The 22,601-nt window shown below is 37.8% G+C and overlaps 2 protein-coding genes across 3 annotated transcripts in view; one reads left to right on the top strand and one right to left on the bottom strand.

The window, feature by feature from the left end:
- Nucleotides 1-11,920, bottom strand: part of TMEM131 (transmembrane protein 131) — a 47,322-nt gene extending 35,402 nt beyond the window's left edge. Inside the window, exons 1-7 of one of the 2 annotated variants that reach the window (XM_042456933.1) lie at nt 10,300-11,920; nt 8,426-8,548; nt 7,745-7,825; nt 4,979-5,129; nt 4,834-4,890; nt 4,076-4,137; nt 318-426 (exon numbers count right to left, since the gene is read on the bottom strand). In XM_042456933.1, coding sequence (XP_042312867.1) covers nt 318-426; nt 4,076-4,137; nt 4,834-4,890; nt 4,979-5,129; nt 7,745-7,825; nt 8,426-8,548; nt 10,300-10,434 — 718 coding nt within the window. In that variant the 5' untranslated portion in view covers nt 10,435-11,920. The remainder of the gene's footprint in view (nt 1-317; nt 427-4,075; nt 4,138-4,833; nt 4,891-4,978; nt 5,130-7,744; nt 7,826-8,425; nt 8,549-10,299) is intronic. The other variant, XM_042456934.1, reaches the window with a different exon arrangement.
- Nucleotides 1-22,601, top strand: part of LOC121925828 (transmembrane protein 131-like) — a 122,460-nt gene that overhangs the window by 87,781 nt on the left and 12,078 nt on the right. Inside the window, exons 6-11 of the mRNA XM_042458403.1 lie at nt 15,726-15,842; nt 17,594-17,716; nt 18,327-18,407; nt 21,023-21,173; nt 21,262-21,318; nt 22,015-22,076. Of these exons, the coding sequence (XP_042314337.1) occupies nt 15,726-15,842; nt 17,594-17,716; nt 18,327-18,407; nt 21,023-21,173; nt 21,262-21,318; nt 22,015-22,076 (591 nt within the window). The remainder of the gene's footprint in view (nt 1-15,725; nt 15,843-17,593; nt 17,717-18,326; nt 18,408-21,022; nt 21,174-21,261; nt 21,319-22,014; nt 22,077-22,601) is intronic.

Consider the following 22,601-nt stretch of genomic DNA (forward strand, 5'->3'; position numbering starts at 1 on the left):
TCCTTTTCACACTTTTCACTCATAGGCAATGAACAGCAAAATTTAACATTTTAGACTAGCATCAAAATTCAGTGAATCAGAAAGACAATGGAATTTTTGCTATACAAAAGTAGAGTAAGAATTTGCCGTCGTTATTTAAACTAGTCTAAACAGTAAATACTTTCAAAAGGTCAGCACAGACTCCAATTAGCAATATATTTATTCAGCCATCCACACAAAAAAACATTTCAACTACTAAATGGGAAGGACAATATAGTTGTCAAAACATATTAAATCCCATCATCAACAAAAAAGGGTTAAACAACAACAGTACTTACCATCAAAACTAATGCTTGCAACTTTGGTATATTTACTTTCAGAAGCTCGCAACGTAACTGGCTTGAAATGTACTGTGACAGCTTCATTCTGTGGTGTGGGTCTAATGCTCTGTAAAACAAAGCATTACTTAACTAGTATTTACTGATAACAAACCAACCTACAGCTGTTATGATTTTTTAAAAGAATATGCTGAAAACCTGTTGAAGTTTCTTAGGGAATCTGTGGCCCTTCAGATTATGGACTCCCAATTTCTAGCTTCAGTAAGCATGACAAATATGAGGGATGATGGGAGTTGTAATTCAGAAATAGCTGGAGGTCCACAGAATTTGCAGCACTACTGTAAGAACCACCATCGTGTCACTTTACAAGTGTTTACTTATTAAAAAAGGCACACTTGGGAGATCATTATGGAGACATGCTATAAGTGTAGAAAATTATGCATGATATAGAAAAATGGAAAGGAAGAAGCTTTTCTTTCTCTCATAATGTAAAGGAATAGAGGGTCGCAGGAAGGAAGTAAAGAAACTTTCAGAAGTTCTGCTGGTGAAATACTGGATTCTATTACAGAACAACAGAAATTCTCAGTACCATGAAGTCCAATGGGGGCCTGTCCACAAATGGAATATACACAGTTGGTGAAACAGACCTATTTGGAACCCCACCTTTCTCCCAAAATCTCAGCCTCCATGCAGGAAGACTTGCTGTCTGAAAAGAGGTCAGCTCAAAGAATTTTAGATTTTTCCCTATAATGAAAGCTTAACTGTGAAGATACAGTACAATATAAATTATTATTAAGGGAGGTGCACAATGAAATGTAAAGAAAATCTCTAAGGGTTTATGGCACATAAACAGAAAAGCTATAAAAGCTTTACAGCTCTTCAATATTATAAATTGTTATTTTTCTTTTAAAGTTGTGCATAGTTCCATAGGCTTCAATATTAAAGGTTATTATATATAAGCTTTTTATTACTATAGTAATTGGCAACAATACTATTAGTGAGTCCTGAAGGAATTTAGTTCTACGGATATCGAGATTAGATTTCTGCTAAATATAGTCTTGGCCTTTCTCATGACATTAGCATGAAGTCTGTAACCAGTTTCTTCCTTGTTTCTAAACTGTGCTGGAACAGAACTCCAAAACTCTTCCTCTGGTGGAGAACTCTATTCTCTTCCACCAGAGCTCTTTGTTTACAAGGAAATCTGAAGGAAAAGCCACTTTACAATGATGGTAGCAGAAATCTGAGCATTATGGTAATCAAAACACCAGAAGTTTTTTTGTGGGTTTTTCGGGCTATGTGGCCATGTTCTAGAAGAGTTTCTTCCTGTCGTTTCGCCAGTATCTGTGGCTGGCATCTTCAGAGAAACTCTTCTAGAACATGGCCACATAGCCCGAAAAACCCACAAAAAACTATGGATGCCGGCCATGAAAGCCTTCGACTTCATAAAACACCAGGACTCTGCAGAATGAGATCATATATATATATATATATATCCAATATTCTTTCAGCAAGATTGGAGGGAAATATCAGAGAATGAGGTTTTCATATACTACTGAGTGCATTGTTGTATCATCTTCTGCTAAGTAGTTTAACATACGTATATCACCCTTGTCCAAAAAGAGTGAAGCCATCAACCAGAATCTTCAAAAAAAAAAAATTGTGCTGCACTGCTGAAGAGCATTAGTGATTTTAGTTCTTTACTTAATACAGGCAATCTTTCTGCCATAAGCCTAACAGTACAGAGTGAGAAATATACTTTTTTCAGCACATTATTATCTAAAGAATAGGGAACAGGACAGACTCATGAGTTTATGAGACTAAGCCTAAAACTACATCTAGAGACCGAATACATGTAAGTTAATGCTCCTTGATGGAGTTTGTGAGACTGTATCCTATATATTGTACATTTTATAAGAAAGCAATTTTATCACTGGTGATTACAAAAACAAAATTAGTGAGATACTAGACTTTCTGTGCCTGATTTTGAGCCCAGCTCAAAGGGCTGTATAGTACCAGTTCCAGTTCCTGAGTCCTTTAGTAAAGTTAGAGAGGGAAATGACTTTATGTAAACCAAGACCCGATATAATCTCTCATCATGATCACCGTTACTTGCTCCGTGAAAGAGACAAAACAAAGCTAAAATTCAAGAGATTAAAAGATGCATTTCAGAAATACAGCAGATATAAGTATAGAATTGTGCTTGCTTTCCACATGCACAAGAAAGTAAGCACATGAGATGCTGCTGGACTACACAAAGATCACTGGACTAAGGATCCTGAAAATTTGGGGTAACATTCACATCAACTGCCTTCTCTCAAGCACACTGGCTGAAAATTGAGTCTTTACAATTATTCACTGACTTTAATAATCTGTAGTGGTGGTGATGAGGAGGTAGAGTTGGCTTCTTTGGAAGAGTCTCAGTTTCTTTAAAGTGGTCAACAGCTATCTCCCTTGCATAGAAATATTAACCTCTTCCTGGACACAGCCTGTCAACTGCTCTTACTTTCAAATTGCCATTTCTCAACTGCTCTAGGACCCACATCAAACGATAAAACCAATGGACTGAATGGGTTATATTCAGCAGAAGAGGGCACCTCCAATACATTCATTAGAACTCTAATAGGAGTGCCAAGTATGTAAAATAGAAAGTCCAAAGGTTTGCAAAAATCATCTAGATCCATCTACCTTCAGGGCCAGATTACAACAGTTACTCTTTCCTCCAGAAATATTATTCTTTTCTTATCAGTGGTGCACAAATCTGGGGTGGATGTGCCAGAGAGTTCCCAAAATAAAGAGGGCCCTGTTCCTTGTGTAAATGTGGATCTTCTTCCTAACCTCGCAGCTTCCTCTAAAATTCAATCACCTCCTGATTATCACTTCTTATTTTAATGCAACATTATAGTAGCAATCATTTAAGTAGCTTATAATGTAACCTTAAAGTATTCATTAGATGGGTATTGTAATGTGGGAATGTGCAATGTGTGTCTGTGAAGAGAAGGTAGGCAAGCTGGGTTGGAGTCAGGGAATGCTGCGAAAGGAGGCTACAAGGGAGACAAGATACAAAACTGAGGCTTGTCCCTGACAGAAAGCAGAGAGGCGAAAGATGGCCTAGAGATAAGGAAAAAAGCCATAACAGAGTTAGGACAATCAGCCAGGGGAAAGAATTTGGCACGTTTTTGAGGAGTTGTGAATGATACAATACTTCAAGAGCTGATGTATGATCTAGTCGTATATTAATAAACTTCTACTTGTTTATTCTTTTTTTTACAACTGTGTCTGGCTACTCCTGTTAAATTTTGATAGAGTATGATCAACACAGCCACTGGTCCATAGATCACCTTTAAGGCCCAAGTACCTGATCCAGGGAGGGATCTTGAGGAGAAAGGGGAAAAGGTGAGTGAAAGGAGACCAAGGGTTAGGAACAGCCTGGAAAGGGGATCCATTATAGTGTATTTCTATATGTTGTTAGATTGGAATTCCCATTATCCCTCACAATTGATTGTAGTGGAAGGATTGATGAGAGCTTCAATCCAACAACATATGGAAAGTCAAATTTTTTGACTCCTGCAGTGTAGAGACATTGGCTGAGTATATCTGAAAAATACAAACATGAGCTTCAACGCTGAGGATTGGTCAGAGTAGTGGATGGGAGGGAGTTAACAAAACTCAGATTTTGATATTTAATGCACTCATGTTATTTTAGGTACATAAAAATGAAAATTATAATGAGATTAGAAAATTAAACAGACAGTGCTTACTGTTATTGGCACATCCTTTGTTCCTGAATTTAACAAATGCAGATTCAAAATTTTGGGCAGATCTGTTGAAACCCAAGAAAAAAGGCAATAAGGCTCAATGCACAAAACTGAATTCTTTTAAGTAACATTTCAGCACAAGATTTTTATTACAAATATCCTAACAATTTACTTAACTGTCCACATTACAGAATGGAAGCAGTTTTGAAGAACACCACTGTATGCTGTCTGCAGTGTGATCACTAATGATGACTGGATACACTGGAGCCCCACTTTTTGAAAAGTCCCTTCTCTTCAATGATTCAGAAGGAGAATTTCACCTGAATCCAATTTTAAGTCCCAATTGGCAGAGCCACTGTATATAAGCATTAAATATAAATAAATACAATTCAGAAATAGCTCAAAAAATTGAAAATTGTTTGCATTCCATCTCTTCTTTAATGCCACACGTTGTTTAATTTCTTCAACATTTGTATGGCTCTTCACAGCTAAATGTTGCACATGGACTATTTTCACCAAACATATCAGGGAAATATTGGTGTTCTGCTCTGCCTTCTACGTGTGCACACTGAGCTTTAGTATAAAAAAGCTTTCTTGTTGATTTCAGTTTGCATATGAGTACTGTGGGGATGCACACTGTGTTCTACTTCTTGCACTGAAATCACTCACAAATAGGAGCATGCTAGGCTATCATTTATGCATTACAAAAGTGAGACATCTACTCAATATGAAGTTAAAGAATATTCAAATATAGGGCTTACCTTGTGTTCGTAATGTACCAAAATCCAGCATTTCTGTTGAAGAATAAATTCCTGGGGCTTTAAAAAAGGACAACACATATTAAGTCATCTTCCCCACTGCAGCAGAGAAATACACGGAGCAGATTCACATTATATGTTCACAAACCTGTTGTGACTTCTACCTCTACTGGAAGAATAATGAACTCTGTGCTATCTGAGGCATTTGTTTTTATTCGAATGAAGGCTGTGTAATTATCTGCTTCCCTTGAAGAAAAACTGGCTCTCATAACTCCTTTAGTTTCATAGGGGGGGATTTCCTGTTAAAACAAGGCAATTGAACATAATTAGGAAGACAATATAGTAAAAAGATCACAACACAGTTAGAAGACGATGAATACAAGGGGGTACTGTAAAGTAATAATTATCAGCCAGAAGTGATATATTGGTGAAAGGTACAGTATATTGATAAAGGTATATTGATGAAATTTTATCAGTATCATCATTGATCCCTAAGTGCATGATGTTGAGAAAATCAGCTCATTGTGTCCTTTATTTGTGTTACAGGTTGTGCCAGAAGTGACTAAAGTGCTAAGATGGAGAAGACTGAGGCTTGCAGAGTGAAAAAGTTCCTGCATTTGAAGGGTAACAGTGCCCGGCAAATTCATGATGAGATTATGGTAGTTTATGGAAACGATTGCCCATCTTATGACACTATTGTGAGGTGGAAAAGGAATTGCCAAACTGGTCACATGTCCCTCACAGATGAGCCAAAACCTGGAAGACCATAACTGACAGACAATGTGGCTGCAGTGAAGAAAGTGGAGTGTTTAATCCAGGAAGATAGATGAATAACCATCTAAATGATCATGAATGAAACTGGTCTCAGTTAAGGCAGCGTGTGGAAAATTATTCATGATGAACTGTACTTGTCTAAGGTGTCTACACACAGGGTTCTACATTTGCTAACCCCTTTCCAGAAACAAACATGGCATGACCTATCAAGACAGATGTTGACACTGTTGGAACAAGATGAAGAAGATTTTTTTTTTGGTCATCTGATAACCATGGATGAATCTTGGATCTATCAGCATGATCCAGAGACCAAAACCACGAGCATGGAGTGGAAGCATGCCGATTCTCCTCCCCACAAAAAGGAAAAGATGTAAAAGTCAGCAGGGGAGGTCATGCCCTCAGTTTTTTGGGACTTTCGGGGAGTCATTCTCACAGATTACCTTGCAAAGGGACAAACCATCACTGGCATATAGTACAGCAATCTTCTGGATGAGCTGTGAGATGCTCTGAAAAAGAAATGCTCTCCAGAGGCATTCATCTCCTAGCTGACAATGCACCAGCTCACTTGAGTTGTAGTTAACAGAGCAAGGGCATGTGGCTTTGAGATTCTGCAGCACTCATCTTATTCTCCCAACTTTGCACCAAGTGACTTTTTCTTGTTCCCAGAAATGAAAAATCCATTGCAGGGTTGCCAATTTGACAACAAAAATGACGTCATTCATGAAGTGAAAGAGTGGTTTAAGGTGCAATCTGCAGACCTCTACAATAATAGTATTTGGAGAGTCAAGAAATGCTGGGGGAAATGCGTAAATCTGAAAGGTGACTATGTAAAGAAAAGTTAAAAACTACAAATCAAAGTAAACTTTCTGTCAAACTTTTTTAAAGGCGATAATTAAAATTTTATGATACCCCCTCATTATTACGGCTTTTTAAGGAAATGAACAAGCTAAAATCAAAAGTGTGTGCAAGTTTCTCAAGCAGTTTGAAAAAAACACAACAAGCTTAGAATTAGGACTTATGGACTATTTATACTCTAATTAGGGATATAACCATTGGTTATACTCAAGATGCCAGTCATTTTGATAGGGATAATATGAAAGGCCAAAACTACATAAGCCCTAGGGAAGCTACAAGTAATCTGTACTTCCATGCAGTACAGATAGTACCTTTTAGCAAAAGCAATTAACGGGGTCCTCAGCCAAATGCAATAATACAGTTGCTTTGCTTGGTTGCACTGAAGTTAACCGGGTTTTTTTGAGGGGAAGGAGGCTAATGTAAAACAATGAGAAGGCATGAAGACACATCACCTCATAATGTCACAAGGGAATTTAAATTTGAAGAGTATAATATAAAAAAAATCTTGGAAAAACGAATGTTGGTACTTACCCGTGATACGTTCATTTCCAGCAGACGAGGGTCCTAGCATCCTGTATCCTGTATGCCAGAATACAGGAGGTTAGGACTCTGTCTGCTGGGAAACAACCATTAACACTTGTAACATTTTATCACAAAGAAATGAAAGACTGCTCTGGTATTCTAATTAGAGGTGAACAACTTTTCAGTCCCAGTTTTCTGTCCCAGGACTGCCAAAAGTACCCCTCAAAATAAAAATAAAAAATAAACTTAGAAGTGGCCAGAGGTCTACTTTTGATTTTTTTAGAATGGCCATTATTGATGTTAAACTTCAAACCCACAACTTATTAAGGGATGAACTACTACAGCAGGAAGTTTCCATGAGAGGCAAGTCCCCTAATTTGCCAGAAATAGGTTGGGGCAAGGAAATCAGATGGAGTCGGAGCCACAGAAACTGCCCTGGCAAGGTGCATGTGGCCCTAAAGCTGTACTTTGTTTCTCCCTGATTTATATAGTATGTTCTAGGTAGTTTGCTGTAAATCCCTCACTAAATATACATTCCCAGAGAGCAAGGAATGTATGTACATGTGTGTGCATATGTGTGCATGCACATTTATGTTCATGTAGTGGTATCATGAGTTGCTGAGGATAACCATATGTCTGATGATGCTTTGATCCATGCAAACTGATGCCACAAGAAATGCATTAGTTTTTAAAGATGCTGCAGGATGATTTTTGCAACAACTTAACAACTCGGCATGAAAAAGCTAGCATTTATATCACTCACCCATAATTTTCTTGTACCCCCTTGTTGGCCAGTGGGAAGTTCTAGGTGGAGATCTCCTCCACTTGAATACATTTCTACCACCTGTAAAACAGCCAAATATAAAATTATAGCTTCATAATTGACAGCAGTAAAACCTAAGTTGAAACCTAACACAATGAAGCAGTTATGGGCTTACAGAGGTAAAATGGCAAAGCATATAGAAGCCCTAGCAGATTGCTAAAAGAATTCCTTGCTTTTGAAATGTGAAGTCAACACTAAGGGAAAGGATTTTTAAAAATCTCAGCACCAGTACTTTCTCTGTGCCTAAATAATAATAATAATAATAATAATATAATAATAATAATTCTCCCACTCAGATTTATAGCAATATATCAGTTTAACAATCTTCTATACTTTAGGAGCCAAAGCTGTTCATACAATCCACAACTTCTACATTGTTTAGTCTTTTAAAAAACATAAATCCATTCAGCTCTCTTATCTGCAAAAATATGCAATTTGTAAAATTTATTTGCTACTCTGAAAACTCCCCATTACCAACATATTTAAGTCTGAAACTTTAAAAGATACACCTCATGTGCAACAAACTGTAGTTCACTGAACATGGAAGTTCTAAAATATGTTTATATATATTTTATGATTACTTTAACAAAGAATTATAAATTTTATTTTTCTTTTACTTACCTGCAAAGGCTCGCTATGGGGGTTGTGTATATTTATTATAGGAGAAAAACTGCTATTTACAGGAACTTTTGCCCCTATAAAAGGACGTAATCTGTAGGGGTTTGGTACTCCTACACCAAACACCTATTTAGGAAAAAAGAAAGAAACTTTTCAGTGACATGATGTGTGCACCTACTTTCTGCTTTCTCTCTTTAAAACTCAAATAGTTTTTGACTATTTGATTAAATGAGAATCTTCTTTTCTACCAATGTGTTTATTTTTGCGAGGTATGCATGCATGCATTAGGCAATGTTTAAATTAGCTGTTACAATGAAATATGTACATTTTTCTGTCTTACATCATTCATACAAACAACTATTACAGAACAAAGTTATCTAAAAATATAATTGTCCGGCATTTAAATTACAACTCTTTCACAACAGAGAAGACATTGAAAATGTTGACATTTTTCCATTCCCTAATTCCCTGCTATTTTGGCTACTACTATTATTGGACTACCATGATTAAGCATGTGAACACTGCCATTGCTAAAAAAACAGCACTTCATTAAGTTTTTTTGTCATTATTTTACATACACTAAGATAATCTTGATTCTGCCACACTGTCATCGTCATTTAAATGACCCTTTATCATGTGTACTTTTAATACTGTGAAATGCTTAAAAACGAATGTATTAATTGCCATTGTATGATCAATCTTCTTCAATCATGCTTATCATCTCTCTTAAATCAAACATAGGTTACTGGAGTATTTTAAATGTTGTACTGGATTTATTTACAAGATGGAAGTTTTAATACTTGTCCAGCTGGCTTGCTCCTATAAAAGCTAACTGATGATGTACAGAGTACTGAAATATGTTTCTGTACTCTCAAACACACAGTATATGCATCAAACAGTCATAGAATCATAGAATCGTAGAGTTGGAAGAGACCACAAGAGCCATCCAATCCAACCCCCTGCCTTGCAGGAACTCTCAATCAAATCATACCCAACAGATGTCCATCCAGCTTCTGTTTAAAGACCTCCAACCTCCAGTCTGTGTTATATTTTAATATCAAATTCTATAAACATATTCCAGCTAAACAATATCTTATTCCATACTCAAGAGCAGGATTACTGGACAAAATCTCTCCCAAACTGCTGTTAGTTTCAGTTTAAATACAGTTGGCCTTTGCCTTTTGTGCATTTTACTTAGGCAAATTTGTTTATTCACAAGTTTGTAGCTCCTCTGCCGCAAGTCTCTAAGTCCCCAACCCCCCAAGCCACGACAACACCGCTAAAAAAATTTCCTGCAGTGTGGCCCTCCTTTTCTTTGTTCTCCTCCTCTCCATCTCCATTCCTGTGTGGGCTGAGTGAAGCAAACTAAGTGAGCCAGCTAGCAAGATCCAAGTGGATGAGGAGGGAGCAGGCAAAAGAGTGGCGGACAGAATCAGCCTCGATTGTGGACTGTACACACCATGGGCTGGAGAGGACTGCTCATACGAAAGGAGACGGAGAAGAGGAGGGAGGCGAGCTGCCACTGCTCATGCCCTGCTGCAGCAAAAATCTCCTTTAGAGTCATCTTACTTCTCCTCAAGAGAAGGACGACACTGATGATTTCTGCAGCACTGTCAAGGAGGCAGAGAGGGGAAAGCATAGAGACTGGTACCAGAAGTGTGGTGGAGGATAACTCGGAATGAGGTGGGGATTTTTGCAACAGCAAAGTCTGCAGAATTCATGCTTTTTTGGGGACAGATTAAAATATTCAGTTTTTTCACCATTGTGGGGATCCTGAGCCCCTAAACCCTATAAAAGTTGAGGGCTGACTACTTGCCTTTAGTGACCTGTTTTGAGATTACTGCTCAATGCATTATTAAAATGAAGTTTCCTCTTACCTGATAAGTAAATACTCCATGATTAGATGTATTAATAAATAAAGTGTTTTCTACATTTCCAACCATTCTTGCAAGAAAAACTACATCAAATGATGTATTCCCTCCTGGGAGGATTTTCTGAAAAATAAACACCATACACACCAAGACATGTTATCAATCTAAGAAGTATTAGTATTGCAAGAATACAGCCTGGCATTCAAAGGATGCTTGATGTGTGAAAAATGTCCTGTGAGTTCTGCTGTAACAAGCCCTACTATGGTCATTACATGTCAGAGTTTTCTGAATAGTTTTCCAGAACTTTCTTTAGGAAAGCTAAACTAAAGTACCAATACAACTAATATTAAAAACTGAATTTGGCCATTATCATGACCTGCCATTCACTTTGTATCTTCAAAGTGGAAGTTATCTCTACTGCTTTTTTTATTTAGTCAGGACATAGTTGAAAATCATTTAATAATACAAAATGAGGTCTTTTTAAAAAAAAAATCAGCAGTATTTACTAAACATGAAACATCACAGAACTACTTGTTGTACAGTTTTATAAGCACACTGCTTGGGTTTTGAATAGACATGACTCCCACCAATGGAATCTTGGGATGTATGGTTTGGTGAGCTGCAATAGAGCTCCTATTATACTGCCCTGAACTACAGCAAGAGAACCCTCTAGGAGAGAATTCTACGTACCTCACCAACCTATAAATCATAAGGTCTTAACACCCACAAGTATTTGCTGTCCTGAGTATGACCCATCTCAGAAGAAAAACAAACGTTTTCTAAAACAGACATTCTTTGAAGATAGTGATTTATTTATTTAGAATATTTAATCTATATAGACAAGACACATAAAGAAAGCAGGATAGCAGTGGTAAAAAAGATGAGGTTCAGCAGGTACTGCATACTCTTTTCTACTTCAGAGGCCAGAGCAATGAAAGCTGAAACAGAGGATCTCTAACCAGCCACTGACACCAAGTACATGATGAAGCTGTGCTTGTCGACATTTCTGTCCCTCAGAGGCCACTGAAATGGAAGCAGGGCCTTTCATCACCTGCTGGGGCCAAGGCCAAGTCATCTAACCTTATGAGAGTCAAAACATACTTAAACTACACTACTGTTTTGACACTTACTTCAATAAGCCTAGGATGCTACTTTAGATTGAAACAGTAATCAACGTTTGGTTCATTGTTGTTGTAGGTAGCTGTACGAAGATTCAATTTAAGTTATGCTTTAGTTCCTGGAAATTTGGAGAGAGGGATTCTATCCATCAGGCCTAAAAGGCTATATACCTTCTTTTCTTAGGGCAGCATCTGAAAACTGAGGTATCCTAAGAACATGAGAAGCATCATATTAATTCAGACCAAAGGCCTATTTAGCCCAATGTTCTGTTCACACAGTGGCTAACCAGCTGCTGCCTATGGGAAACCTGAAAGCAACAAATGAGTGAAACTACACCTTCTATTTTGCACTCCCATTCCACTCATATACAGAGCCATAGTACCTCTGATACTGGAAGCGACACACAGCCATTCTGATCGGTAGCTACTAATGGCCCAATTCTCCATAAATTTATCCAAGCATTTACTTTTGCAACATCCATCTGAATCTCACATTCTTGCTTCATAGCTTTTTCCTGTGTGTGAACCAGATGGGTCCCAATGCCTACAGTGATCAAATTTAGCTGAATATCCTTTTACATGAGAAAAAAATAGGTTCTCCCTCTGTTTTTATATGTTTCCTATCTTGGCTACTATATTTCATCAAACAGATTGTCCAGGAGAAAATCTAAGGTCTGAGATCTAGAAAGGAAAGTAGTGCAAAGAAAGGCCTCTAATATTTAGACCTCTGTATGTGACATCATTCAAACACAAGCTTCTGCACAGGTTACTACTTTCATAATGCATACTAGAAATCCTAACTGCTCTGTCATACTGTGGAAGTTGGGAGTGCAGTAAGGGTAAGTTTAGATGCAGTCCGGACAGTTGAATTCAGTGAAATCTGGATATCATAATTCTGGCTTCTTTAACTGAAGATTAAATGTCATAATTGGGAAAGGCACTATTCTTCCTTAGCAGGATAAGTCCTATATCAAAAGTAGTAATCTCTACCATCTCAGCCATCTCTACCTTCTCTTCCTCCTTACCTAAAGACACACATACCTGACCTGAGCACAAGCATCTATTTATTTTATATAAATATACAAATAAAATAAAAATAAAAATAAATTTAGGTCAAAGCTGGCATCCCTGATCTAGGTAATGATGCAGACCAGTATTAGTTTGCAGTAGTAGTCAGCAGAGGGTTCCACTTAGATTGAACTAAGAAGAATATTGAAAAGACTCTGGATTTTTTGTTGTTGTTGGGTTTTTTAACATGTTTACATGGTTTAAATGTAGGGGAACATCCATGACTAGCAATAACCCTAGTCAAAAAGTATTTTCATAGGTAAGACTGAAAGTTCTGATTTCATGTAAACTTTCTGAACAACGGTTTAAGCATTGCCAGCTGTCTGTCTCACTTGTGTGTGTGTGTGTGTGGGGGGGTCTATTGACCTTATGCAACTGCTGTATGGAATCTAATAAGTAAACCAGTCTCCTAAATATCCTCCAAAATATGCACAATACAACTCCAGTGTCTGCAGGACCAGTATTTGTGTCTGACTTACCCACTTATGAGTAGTAGTAGTGCTGCACCCTCACCCTTGTTCTGCACAGCAGCAGCTGCCTTCATCATACCCAGCTAGCCAGTCTTCCTTTTCTTCTTGCAGACAAAAACTGCAGCACCTGCCACTAAGTGCATGGCTTCATGTAGCTGCCCCCTGCCCCTGCCCCAGCATGAAATGGTGCTGGAGGAGGTAGCAGCAAGCTAGGCATGGCTAAGGATGTTGGATGGCTGCTGTGCAAACCAGGGGGTGGCAGTGGCAGTCCCCCATCATTCTTGTCCGGCAACTGGTCAGGATGGAGGGGCATATGTGGAGCTTGCCCAATTCCATCGGGAGGGAGGGCTAGCCAGATTTTGCTCCCTTTACATCCAGTCACCTTGGGAGCATTGACTGAGCAGCCTCATGGCCTTCCTTCTGTTCTCACATGAGACAGTGTGTCACCCACCACTAAAAGAAGCAGACAGTTTCATACAGGCAGGGATGCCATACATCTCTCAACAGAGGAAGGAGTATCTATTTAAACCATGTAAACATGTTAAAAAACCCAACAACAACAAAAAAATCCAGAGTCTTTTCAATATTCTTCTTAGTTCAATCTAAGTGGAACCCTCTGCTGACTACTACTGCAAACTAATACTGGTCTGCATCATTACCTAGATCAGGGATGCCAGCTTTGACCTAAATTTTATTTGTATATTTATATAAAATAAATAGATGCTTGTGCTCAGGTCAGGTATGTGTGTCTTTAGGTAAGGAGGAAGAGAAGGTAGAGATGGCTGAGATGGTAGAGATTACTACTTTTGATATAGGACTTATCCTGCTAAGGAAGAATAGTGCCTTTCCCAATTATGACATTTAATCTTCAGTTAAAGAAGCCAGAATTATGATATCCAGATTTCACTGAATTCAACTGTCCGGACTGCATCTAAACTTACCCTTACTGCACTCCCAACTTCCACAGTATGACAGAGCAGTTAGGATTTCTAGTATGCATTATGAAAGTAGTAACCTGTGCAGAAGCTTGTGTTTGAATGATGTCACATACAGAGGTCTAAATATTAGAGGCCTTTCTTTGCACTACTTTCCTTTCTAGATCTCAGACCTTAGATTTTCTCCTGGACAATCTGTTTGATGAAATATAGTAGCCAAGATAGGAAACATATAAAAACAGAGGGAGAACCTATTTTTTTTCTCATGTAAAAGGATATTCAGCTAAATTTGATCACTGTAGGCATTGGGACCCATCTGGTTCACACACAGGAAAAAGCTATGAAGCAAGAATGTGAGATTCAGATGGATGTTGCAAAAGTAAATGCTTGGATAAATTTATGGAGAATTGGGCCATTAGTAGCTACCGATCAGAATGGCTGTGTGTCGCTTCCAGTATCAGAGGTACTATGGCTCTGTATATGAGTGGAATGGGAGTGCAAAATAGAAGGTGTAGTTTCACTCATTTGTTGCTTTCAGGTTTCCCATAGGCAGCAGCTGGTTAGCCACTGTGTGAACAGAACATTGGGCTAAATAGGCCTTTGGTCTGAATTAATATGATGCTTCTCATGTTCTTAGGATACCTCAGTTTTCAGATGCTGCCCTAAGAAAAGAAGGTATATAGCCTTTTAGGCCTGATGGATAGAATCCCTCTCTCCAAATTTCCAGGAACTAAAGCATAACTTAAATTGAATCTTCGTACAGCTACCTACAACAACAATGAACCAAACGTTGATTACTGTTTCAATCTAAAGTAGCATCCTAGGCTTATTGAAGTAAGTGTCAAAACAGTAGTGTAGTTTAAGTATGTTTTGACTCTCATAAGGTTAGATGACTTGGCCTTGGCCCCAGCAGGTGATGAAAGGCCCTGCTTCCATTTCAGTGGCCTCTGAGGGACAGAAATGTCGACAAGCACAGCTTCATCATGTACTTGGTGTCAGTGGCTGGTTAGAGATCCTCTGTTTCAGCTTTCATTGCTCTGGCCTCTGAAGTAGAAAAGAGTATGCAGTACCTGCTGAACCTCATCTTTTTTACCACTGCTATCCTGCTTTCTTTATGTGTCTTGTCTATATAGATTAAATATTCTAAATAAATAAATCACTATCTTCAAAGAATGTCTGTTTTAGAAAACGTTTGTTTTTCTTCTGAGATGGGTCATACTCAGGACAGCAAATACTTGTGGGTGTTAAGACCTTATGATTTATAGGTTGGTGAGGTACGTAGAATTCTCTCCTAGAGGGTTCTCTTGCTGTAGTTCAGGGCAGTATAATAGGAGCTCTATTGCAGCTCACCAAACCATACATCCCAAGATTCCATTGGTGGGAGTCATGTCTATTCAAAACCCAAGCAGTGTGCTTATAAAACTGTACAACAAGTAGTTCTGTGATGTTTCATGTTTAGTAAATACTGCTGATTTTTTTTTTAAAAAGACCTCATTTTGTATTATTAAATGATTTTCAACTATGTCCTGACTAAATAAAAAAAGCAGTAGAGATAACTTCCACTTTGAAGATACAAAGTGAATGGCAGGTCATGATAATGGCCAAATTCAGTTTTTAATATTAGTTGTATTGGTACTTTAGTTTAGCTTTCCTAAAGAAAGTTCTGGAAAACTATTCAGAAAACTCTGACATGTAATGACCATAGTAGGGCTTGTTACAGCAGAACTCACAGGACATTTTTCACACATCAAGCATCCTTTGAATGCCAGGCTGTATTCTTGCAATACTAATACTTCTTAGATTGATAACATGTCTTGGTGTGTATGGTGTTTATTTTTCAGAAAATCCTCCCAGGAGGGAATACATCATTTGATGTAGTTTTTCTTGCAAGAATGGTTGGAAATGTAGAAAACACTTTATTTATTAATACATCTAATCATGGAGTATTTACTTATCAGGTAAGAGGAAACTTCATTTTAATAATGCATTGAGCAGTAATCTCAAAACAGGTCACTAAAGGCAAGTAGTCAGCCCTCAACTTTTATAGGGTTTAGGGGCTCAGGATCCCCACAATGGTGAAAAAACTGAATATTTTAATCTGTCCCCAAAAAAGCATGAATTCTGCAGACTTTGCTGTTGCAAAAATCCCCACCTCATTCCGAGTTATCCTCCACCACACTTCTGGTACCAGTCTCTATGCTTTCCCCTCTCTGCCTCCTTGACAGTGCTGCAGAAATCATCAGTGTCGTCCTTCTCTTGAGGAGAAGTAAGATGACTCTAAAGGAGATTTTTGCTGCAGCAGGGCATGAGCAGTGGCAGCTCGCCTCCCTCCTCTTCTCCGTCTCCTTTCGTATGAGCAGTCCTCTCCAGCCCATGGTGTGTACAGTCCACAATCGAGGCTGATTCTGTCCGCCACTCTTTTGCCTGCTCCCTCCTCATCCACTTGGATCTTGCTAGCTGGCTCACTTAGTTTGCTTCACTCAGCCCACACAGGAATGGAGATGGAGAGGAGGAGAACAAAGAAAAGGAGGGCCACACTGCAGGAAATTTTTTTAGCGGTGTTGTCGTGGCTTGGGGGGTTGGGGACTTAGAGACTTGCGGCAGAGGAGCTACAAACTTGTGAATAAACAAATTTGCCTAAGTAAAATGCACAAAAGGCAAAGGCCAACTGTATTTAAACTGAAACTAACAGCAGTTTGGGAGAGATTTTGTCCAGTAATCCTGCTCTTGAGTATGGAATAAGATATTGTTTAGCTGGAATATGTTTATAGAATTTGATATTAAAATATAACACAGACTGGAGGTTGGAGGTCTTTAAACAGAAGCTGGATGGACATCTGTTGGGTATGATTTGATTGAGAGTTCCTGCAAGGCAGGGGGTTGGACTGGATGGCTCTTGTGGTCTCTTCCAACTCTACGATTCTATGATTCTATGACTGTTTGATGCATATACTGTGTGTTTGAGAGTACAGAAACATATTTCAGTACTCTGTACGTCATCAGTTAGCTTTTATAGGAGCAAGCCAGCTGGACAAGTATTAAAACTTCCATCTTGTAAATAAATCCAGTACAACATTTAAAATACTCCAGTAACCTATGTTTGATTTAAGAGAGATGATAAGCATGATTGAAGAAGATTGATCATACAATGGCAATTAATACATTCGTTTTTAAGCATTTCACAGTATTAAAAGTACACATGATAAAGGGTCATTTAAATGACGATGACAGTGTGGCAGAATCAAGATTATCTTAGTGTATGTAAAATAATGACAAAAAAACTTAATGAAGTGCTGTTTTTTTAGCAATGGCAGTGTTCACATGCTTAATCATGGTAGTCCAATAATAGTAGTAGCCAAAATAGCAGGGAATTAGGGAATGGAAAAATGTCAACATTTTCAATGTCTTCTCTGTTGTGAAAGAGTTGTAATTTAAATGCCGGACAATTATATTTTTAGATAACTTTGTTCTGTAATAGTTGTTTGTATGAATGATGTAAGACAGAAAAATGTACATATTTCATTGTAACAGCTAATTTAAACATTGCCTAATGCATGCATGCATACCTCGCAAAAATAAACACATTGGTAGAAAAGAAGATTCTCATTTAATCAAATAGTCAAAAACTATTTGAGTTTTAAAGAGAGAAAGCAGAAAGTAGGTGCACACATCATGTCACTGAAAAGTTTCTTTCTTTTTTCCTAAATAGGTGTTTGGTGTAGGAGTACCAAACCCCTACAGATTACGTCCTTTTATAGGGGCAAAAGTTCCTGTAAATAGCAGTTTTTCTCCTATAATAAATATACACAACCCCCATAGCGAGCCTTTGCAGGTAAGTAAAAGAAAAATAAAATTTATAATTCTTTGTTAAAGTAATCATAAAATATATATAAACATATTTTAGAACTTCCATGTTCAGTGAACTACAGTTTGTTGCACATGAGGTGTATCTTTTAAAGTTTCAGACTTAAATATGTTGGTAATGGGGAGTTTTCAGAGTAGCAAATAAATTTTACAAATTGCATATTTTTGCAGATAAGAGAGCTGAATGGATTTATGTTTTTTAAAAGACTAAACAATGTAGAAGTTGTGGATTGTATGAACAGCTTTGGCTCCTAAAGTATAGAAGATTGTTAAACTGATATATTGCTATAAATCTGAGTGGGAGAATTATTATTATTATTATTATTATTATTATTATTATTATTATTATTATTTAGGCACAGAGAAAGTACTGGTGCTGAGATTTTTAAAAATCCTTTCCCTTAGTGTTGACTTCACATTTCAAAAGCAAGGAATTCTTTTAGCAATCTGCTAGGGCTTCTATATGCTTTGCCATTTTACCTCTGTAAGCCCATAACTGCTTCATTGTGTTAGGTTTCAACTTAGGTTTTACTGCTGTCAATTATGAAGCTATAATTTTATATTTGGCTGTTTTACAGGTGGTAGAAATGTATTCAAGTGGAGGAGATCTCCACCTAGAACTTCCCACTGGCCAACAAGGGGGTACAAGAAAATTATGGGTGAGTGATATAAATGCTAGCTTTTTCATGCCGAGTTGTTAAGTTGTTGCAAAAATCATCCTGCAGCATCTTTAAAAACTAATGCATTTCTTGTGGCATCAGTTTGCATGGATCAAAGCATCATCAGACATATGGTTATCCTCAGCAACTCATGATACCACTACATGAACATAAATGTGCATGCACACATATGCACACACATGTTCATACATTCCTTGCTCTCTGGGAATGTATATTTAGTGAGGGATTTACAGCAAACTACCTAGAACATACTATATAAATCAGGGAGAAGCAAAGTACAGCTTTAGGGCCACATGCACCTTGCCAGGGCAGTTTCTGTGGCTCCGACTCCATCTGATTTCCTTGCCCCAACCTATTTCTGGCAAATTAGGGGACTTGCCTCTCATGGAAACTTCCTGCTGTAGTAGTTCATCCCTTAATAAGTTGTGGGTTTGAAGTTTAACATCAATAATGGCCATTCTAAAAAAATCAAAAGTAGACCTCTGGCCACTTCTAAGTTTATTTTTTATTTTTATTTTGAGGGGTACTTTTGGCAGTCCTGGGACAGAAAACTGGGACTGAAAAGTTGTTCACCTCTAATTAGAATACCAGAGCAGTCTTTCATTTCTTTGTGATAAAATGTTACAAGTGTTAATGGTTGTTTCCCAGCAGACAGAGTCCTAACCTCCTGTATTCTGGCATACAGGATACAGGATGCTAGGACCCTCGTCTGCTGGAAATGAACGTATCACGGGTAAGTACCAACATTCGTTTTTCCAAGATTTTTTTTATATTATACTCTTCAAATTTAAATTCCCTTGTGACATTATGAGGTGATGTGTCTTCATGCCTTCTCATTGTTTTACATTAGCCTCCTTCCCCTCAAAAAAACCCGGTTAACTTCAGTGCAACCAAGCAAAGCAACTGTATTATTGCATTTGGCTGAGGACCCCGTTAATTGCTTTTGCTAAAAGGTACTATCTGTACTGCATGGAAGTACAGATTACTTGTAGCTTCCCTAGGGCTTATGTAGTTTTGGCCTTTCATATTATCCCTATCAAAATGACTGGCATCTTGAGTATAACCAATGGTTATATCCCTAATTAGAGTATAAATAGTCCATAAGTCCTAATTCTAAGCTTGTTGTGTTTTTTTCAAACTGCTTGAGAAACTTGCACACACTTTTGATTTTAGCTTGTTCATTTCCTTAAAAAGCCGTAATAATGAGGGGGTATCATAAAATTTTAATTATCGCCTTTAAAAAAGTTTGACAGAAAGTTTACTTTGATTTGTAGTTTTTAACTTTTCTTTACATAGTCACCTTTCAGATTTACGCATTTCCCCCAGCATTTCTTGACTCTCCAAATACTATTATTGTAGAGGTCTGCAGATTGCACCTTAAACCACTCTTTCACTTCATGAATGACGTCATTTTTGTTGTCAAATTGGCAACCCTGCAATGGATTTTTCATTTCTGGGAACAAGAAAAAGTCACTTGGTGCAAAGTTGGGAGAATAAGATGAGTGCTGCAGAATCTCAAAGCCACATGCCCTTGCTCTGTTAACTACAACTCAAGTGAGCTGGTGCATTGTCAGCTAGGAGATGAATGCCTCTGGAGAGCATTTCTTTTTCAGAGCATCTCACAGCTCATCCAGAAGATTGCTGTACTATATGCCAGTGATGGTTTGTCCCTTTGCAAGGTAATCTGTGAGAATGACTCCCCGAAAGTCCCAAAAAACTGAGGGCATGACCTCCCCTGCTGACTTTTACATCTTTTCCTTTTTGTGGGGAGGAGAATCGGCATGCTTCCACTCCATGCTCGTGGTTTTGGTCTCTGGATCATGCTGATAGATCCAAGATTCATCCATGGTTATCAGATGACCAAAAAAAAAATCTTCTTCATCTTGTTCCAACAGTGTCAACATCTGTCTTGATAGGTCATGCCATGTTTGTTTCTGGAAAGGGGTTAGCAAATGTAGAACCCTGTGTGTAGACACCTTAGACAAGTACAGTTCATCATGAATAATTTTCCACACGCTGCCTTAACTGAGACCAGTTTCATTCATGATCATTTAGATGGTTATTCATCTATCTTCCTGGATTAAACACTCCACTTTCTTCACTGCAGCCACATTGTCTGTCAGTTATGGTCTTCCAGGTTTTGGCTCATCTGTGAGGGACATGTGACCAGTTTGGCAATTCCTTTTCCACCTCACAATAGTGTCATAAGATGGGCAATCGTTTCCATAAACTACCATAATCTCATCATGAATTTGCCGGGCACTGTTACCCTTCAAATGCAGGAACTTTTTCACTCTGCAAGCCTCAGTCTTCTCCATCTTAGCACTTTAGTCACTTCTGGCACAACCTGTAACACAAATAAAGGACACAATGAGCTGATTTTCTCAACATCATGCACTTAGGGATCAATGATGATACTGATAAAATTTCATCAATATACCTTTATCAATATACTGTACCTTTCACCAATATATCACTTCTGGCTGATAATTATTACTTTACAGTACCCCCTTGTATTCATCGTCTTCTAACTGTGTTGTGATCTTTTTACTATATTGTCTTCCTAATTATGTTCAATTGCCTTGTTTTAACAGGAAATCCCCCCCTATGAAACTAAAGGAGTTATGAGAGCCAGTTTTTCTTCAAGGGAAGCAGATAATTACACAGCCTTCATTCGAATAAAAACAAATGCCTCAGATAGCACAGAGTTCATTATTCTTCCAGTAGAGGTAGAAGTCACAACAGGTTTGTGAACATATAATGTGAATCTGCTCCGTGTATTTCTCTGCTGCAGTGGGGAAGATGACTTAATATGTGTTGTCCTTTTTTAAAGCCCCAGGAATTTATTCTTCAACAGAAATGCTGGATTTTGGTACATTACGAACACAAGGTAAGCCCTATATTTGAATATTCTTTAACTTCATATTGAGTAGATGTCTCACTTTTGTAATGCATAAATGATAGCCTAGCATGCTCCTATTTGTGAGTGATTTCAGTGCAAGAAGTAGAACACAGTGTGCATCCCCACAGTACTCATATGCAAACTGAAATCAACAAGAAAGCTTTTTTATACTAAAGCTCAGTGTGCACACGTAGAAGGCAGAGCAGAACACCAATATTTCCCTGATATGTTTGGTGAAAATAGTCCATGTGCAACATTTAGCTGTGAAGAGCCATACAAATGTTGAAGAAATTAAACAACGTGTGGCATTAAAGAAGAGATGGAATGCAAACAATTTTCAATTTTTTGAGCTATTTCTGAATTGTATTTATTTATATTTAATGCTTATATACAGTGGCTCTGCCAATTGGGACTTAAAATTGGATTCAGGTGAAATTCTCCTTCTGAATCATTGAAGAGAAGGGACTTTTCAAAAAGTGGGGCTCCAGTGTATCCAGTCATCATTAGTGATCACACTGCAGACAGCATACAGTGGTGTTCTTCAAAACTGCTTCCATTCTGTAATGTGGACAGTTAAGTAAATTGTTAGGATATTTGTAATAAAAATCTTGTGCTGAAATGTTACTTAAAAGAATTCAGTTTTGTGCATTGAGCCTTATTGCCTTTTTTCTTGGGTTTCAACAGATCTGCCCAAAATTTTGAATCTGCATTTGTTAAATTCAGGAACAAAGGATGTGCCAATAACAGTAAGCACTGTCTGTTTAATTTTCTAATCTCATTATAATTTTCATTTTTATGTACCTAAAATAACATGAGTGCATTAAATATCAAAATCTGAGTTTTGTTAACTCCCTCCCATCCACTACTCTGACCAATCCTCAGCGTTGAAGCTCATGTTTGTATTTTTCAGATATACTCAGCCAATGTCTCTACACTGCAGGAGTCAAAAAATTTGACTTTCCATATGTTGTTGGATTGAAGCTCTCATCAATCCTTCCACTACAATCAATTGTGAGGGATAATGGGAATTCCAATCTAACAACATATAGAAATACACTATAATGGATCCCCTTTCCAGGCTGTTCCTAACCCTTGGTCTCCTTTCACTCACCTTTTCCCCTTTCTCCTCAAGATCCCTCCCTGGATCAGGTACTTGGGCCTTAAAGGTGATCTATGGACCAGTGGCTGTGTTGATCATACTCTATCAAAATTTAACAGGAGTAGCCAGACACAGTTGTAAAAAAAAGAATAAACAAGTAGAAGTTTATTAA

Source organism: Sceloporus undulatus, chromosome 3 (assembly GCF_019175285.1).
Source record: "Sceloporus undulatus isolate JIND9_A2432 ecotype Alabama chromosome 3, SceUnd_v1.1, whole genome shotgun sequence".
In the NCBI taxonomy this organism is placed as follows: domain Eukaryota; kingdom Metazoa; phylum Chordata; class Lepidosauria; order Squamata; family Phrynosomatidae; genus Sceloporus; species Sceloporus undulatus.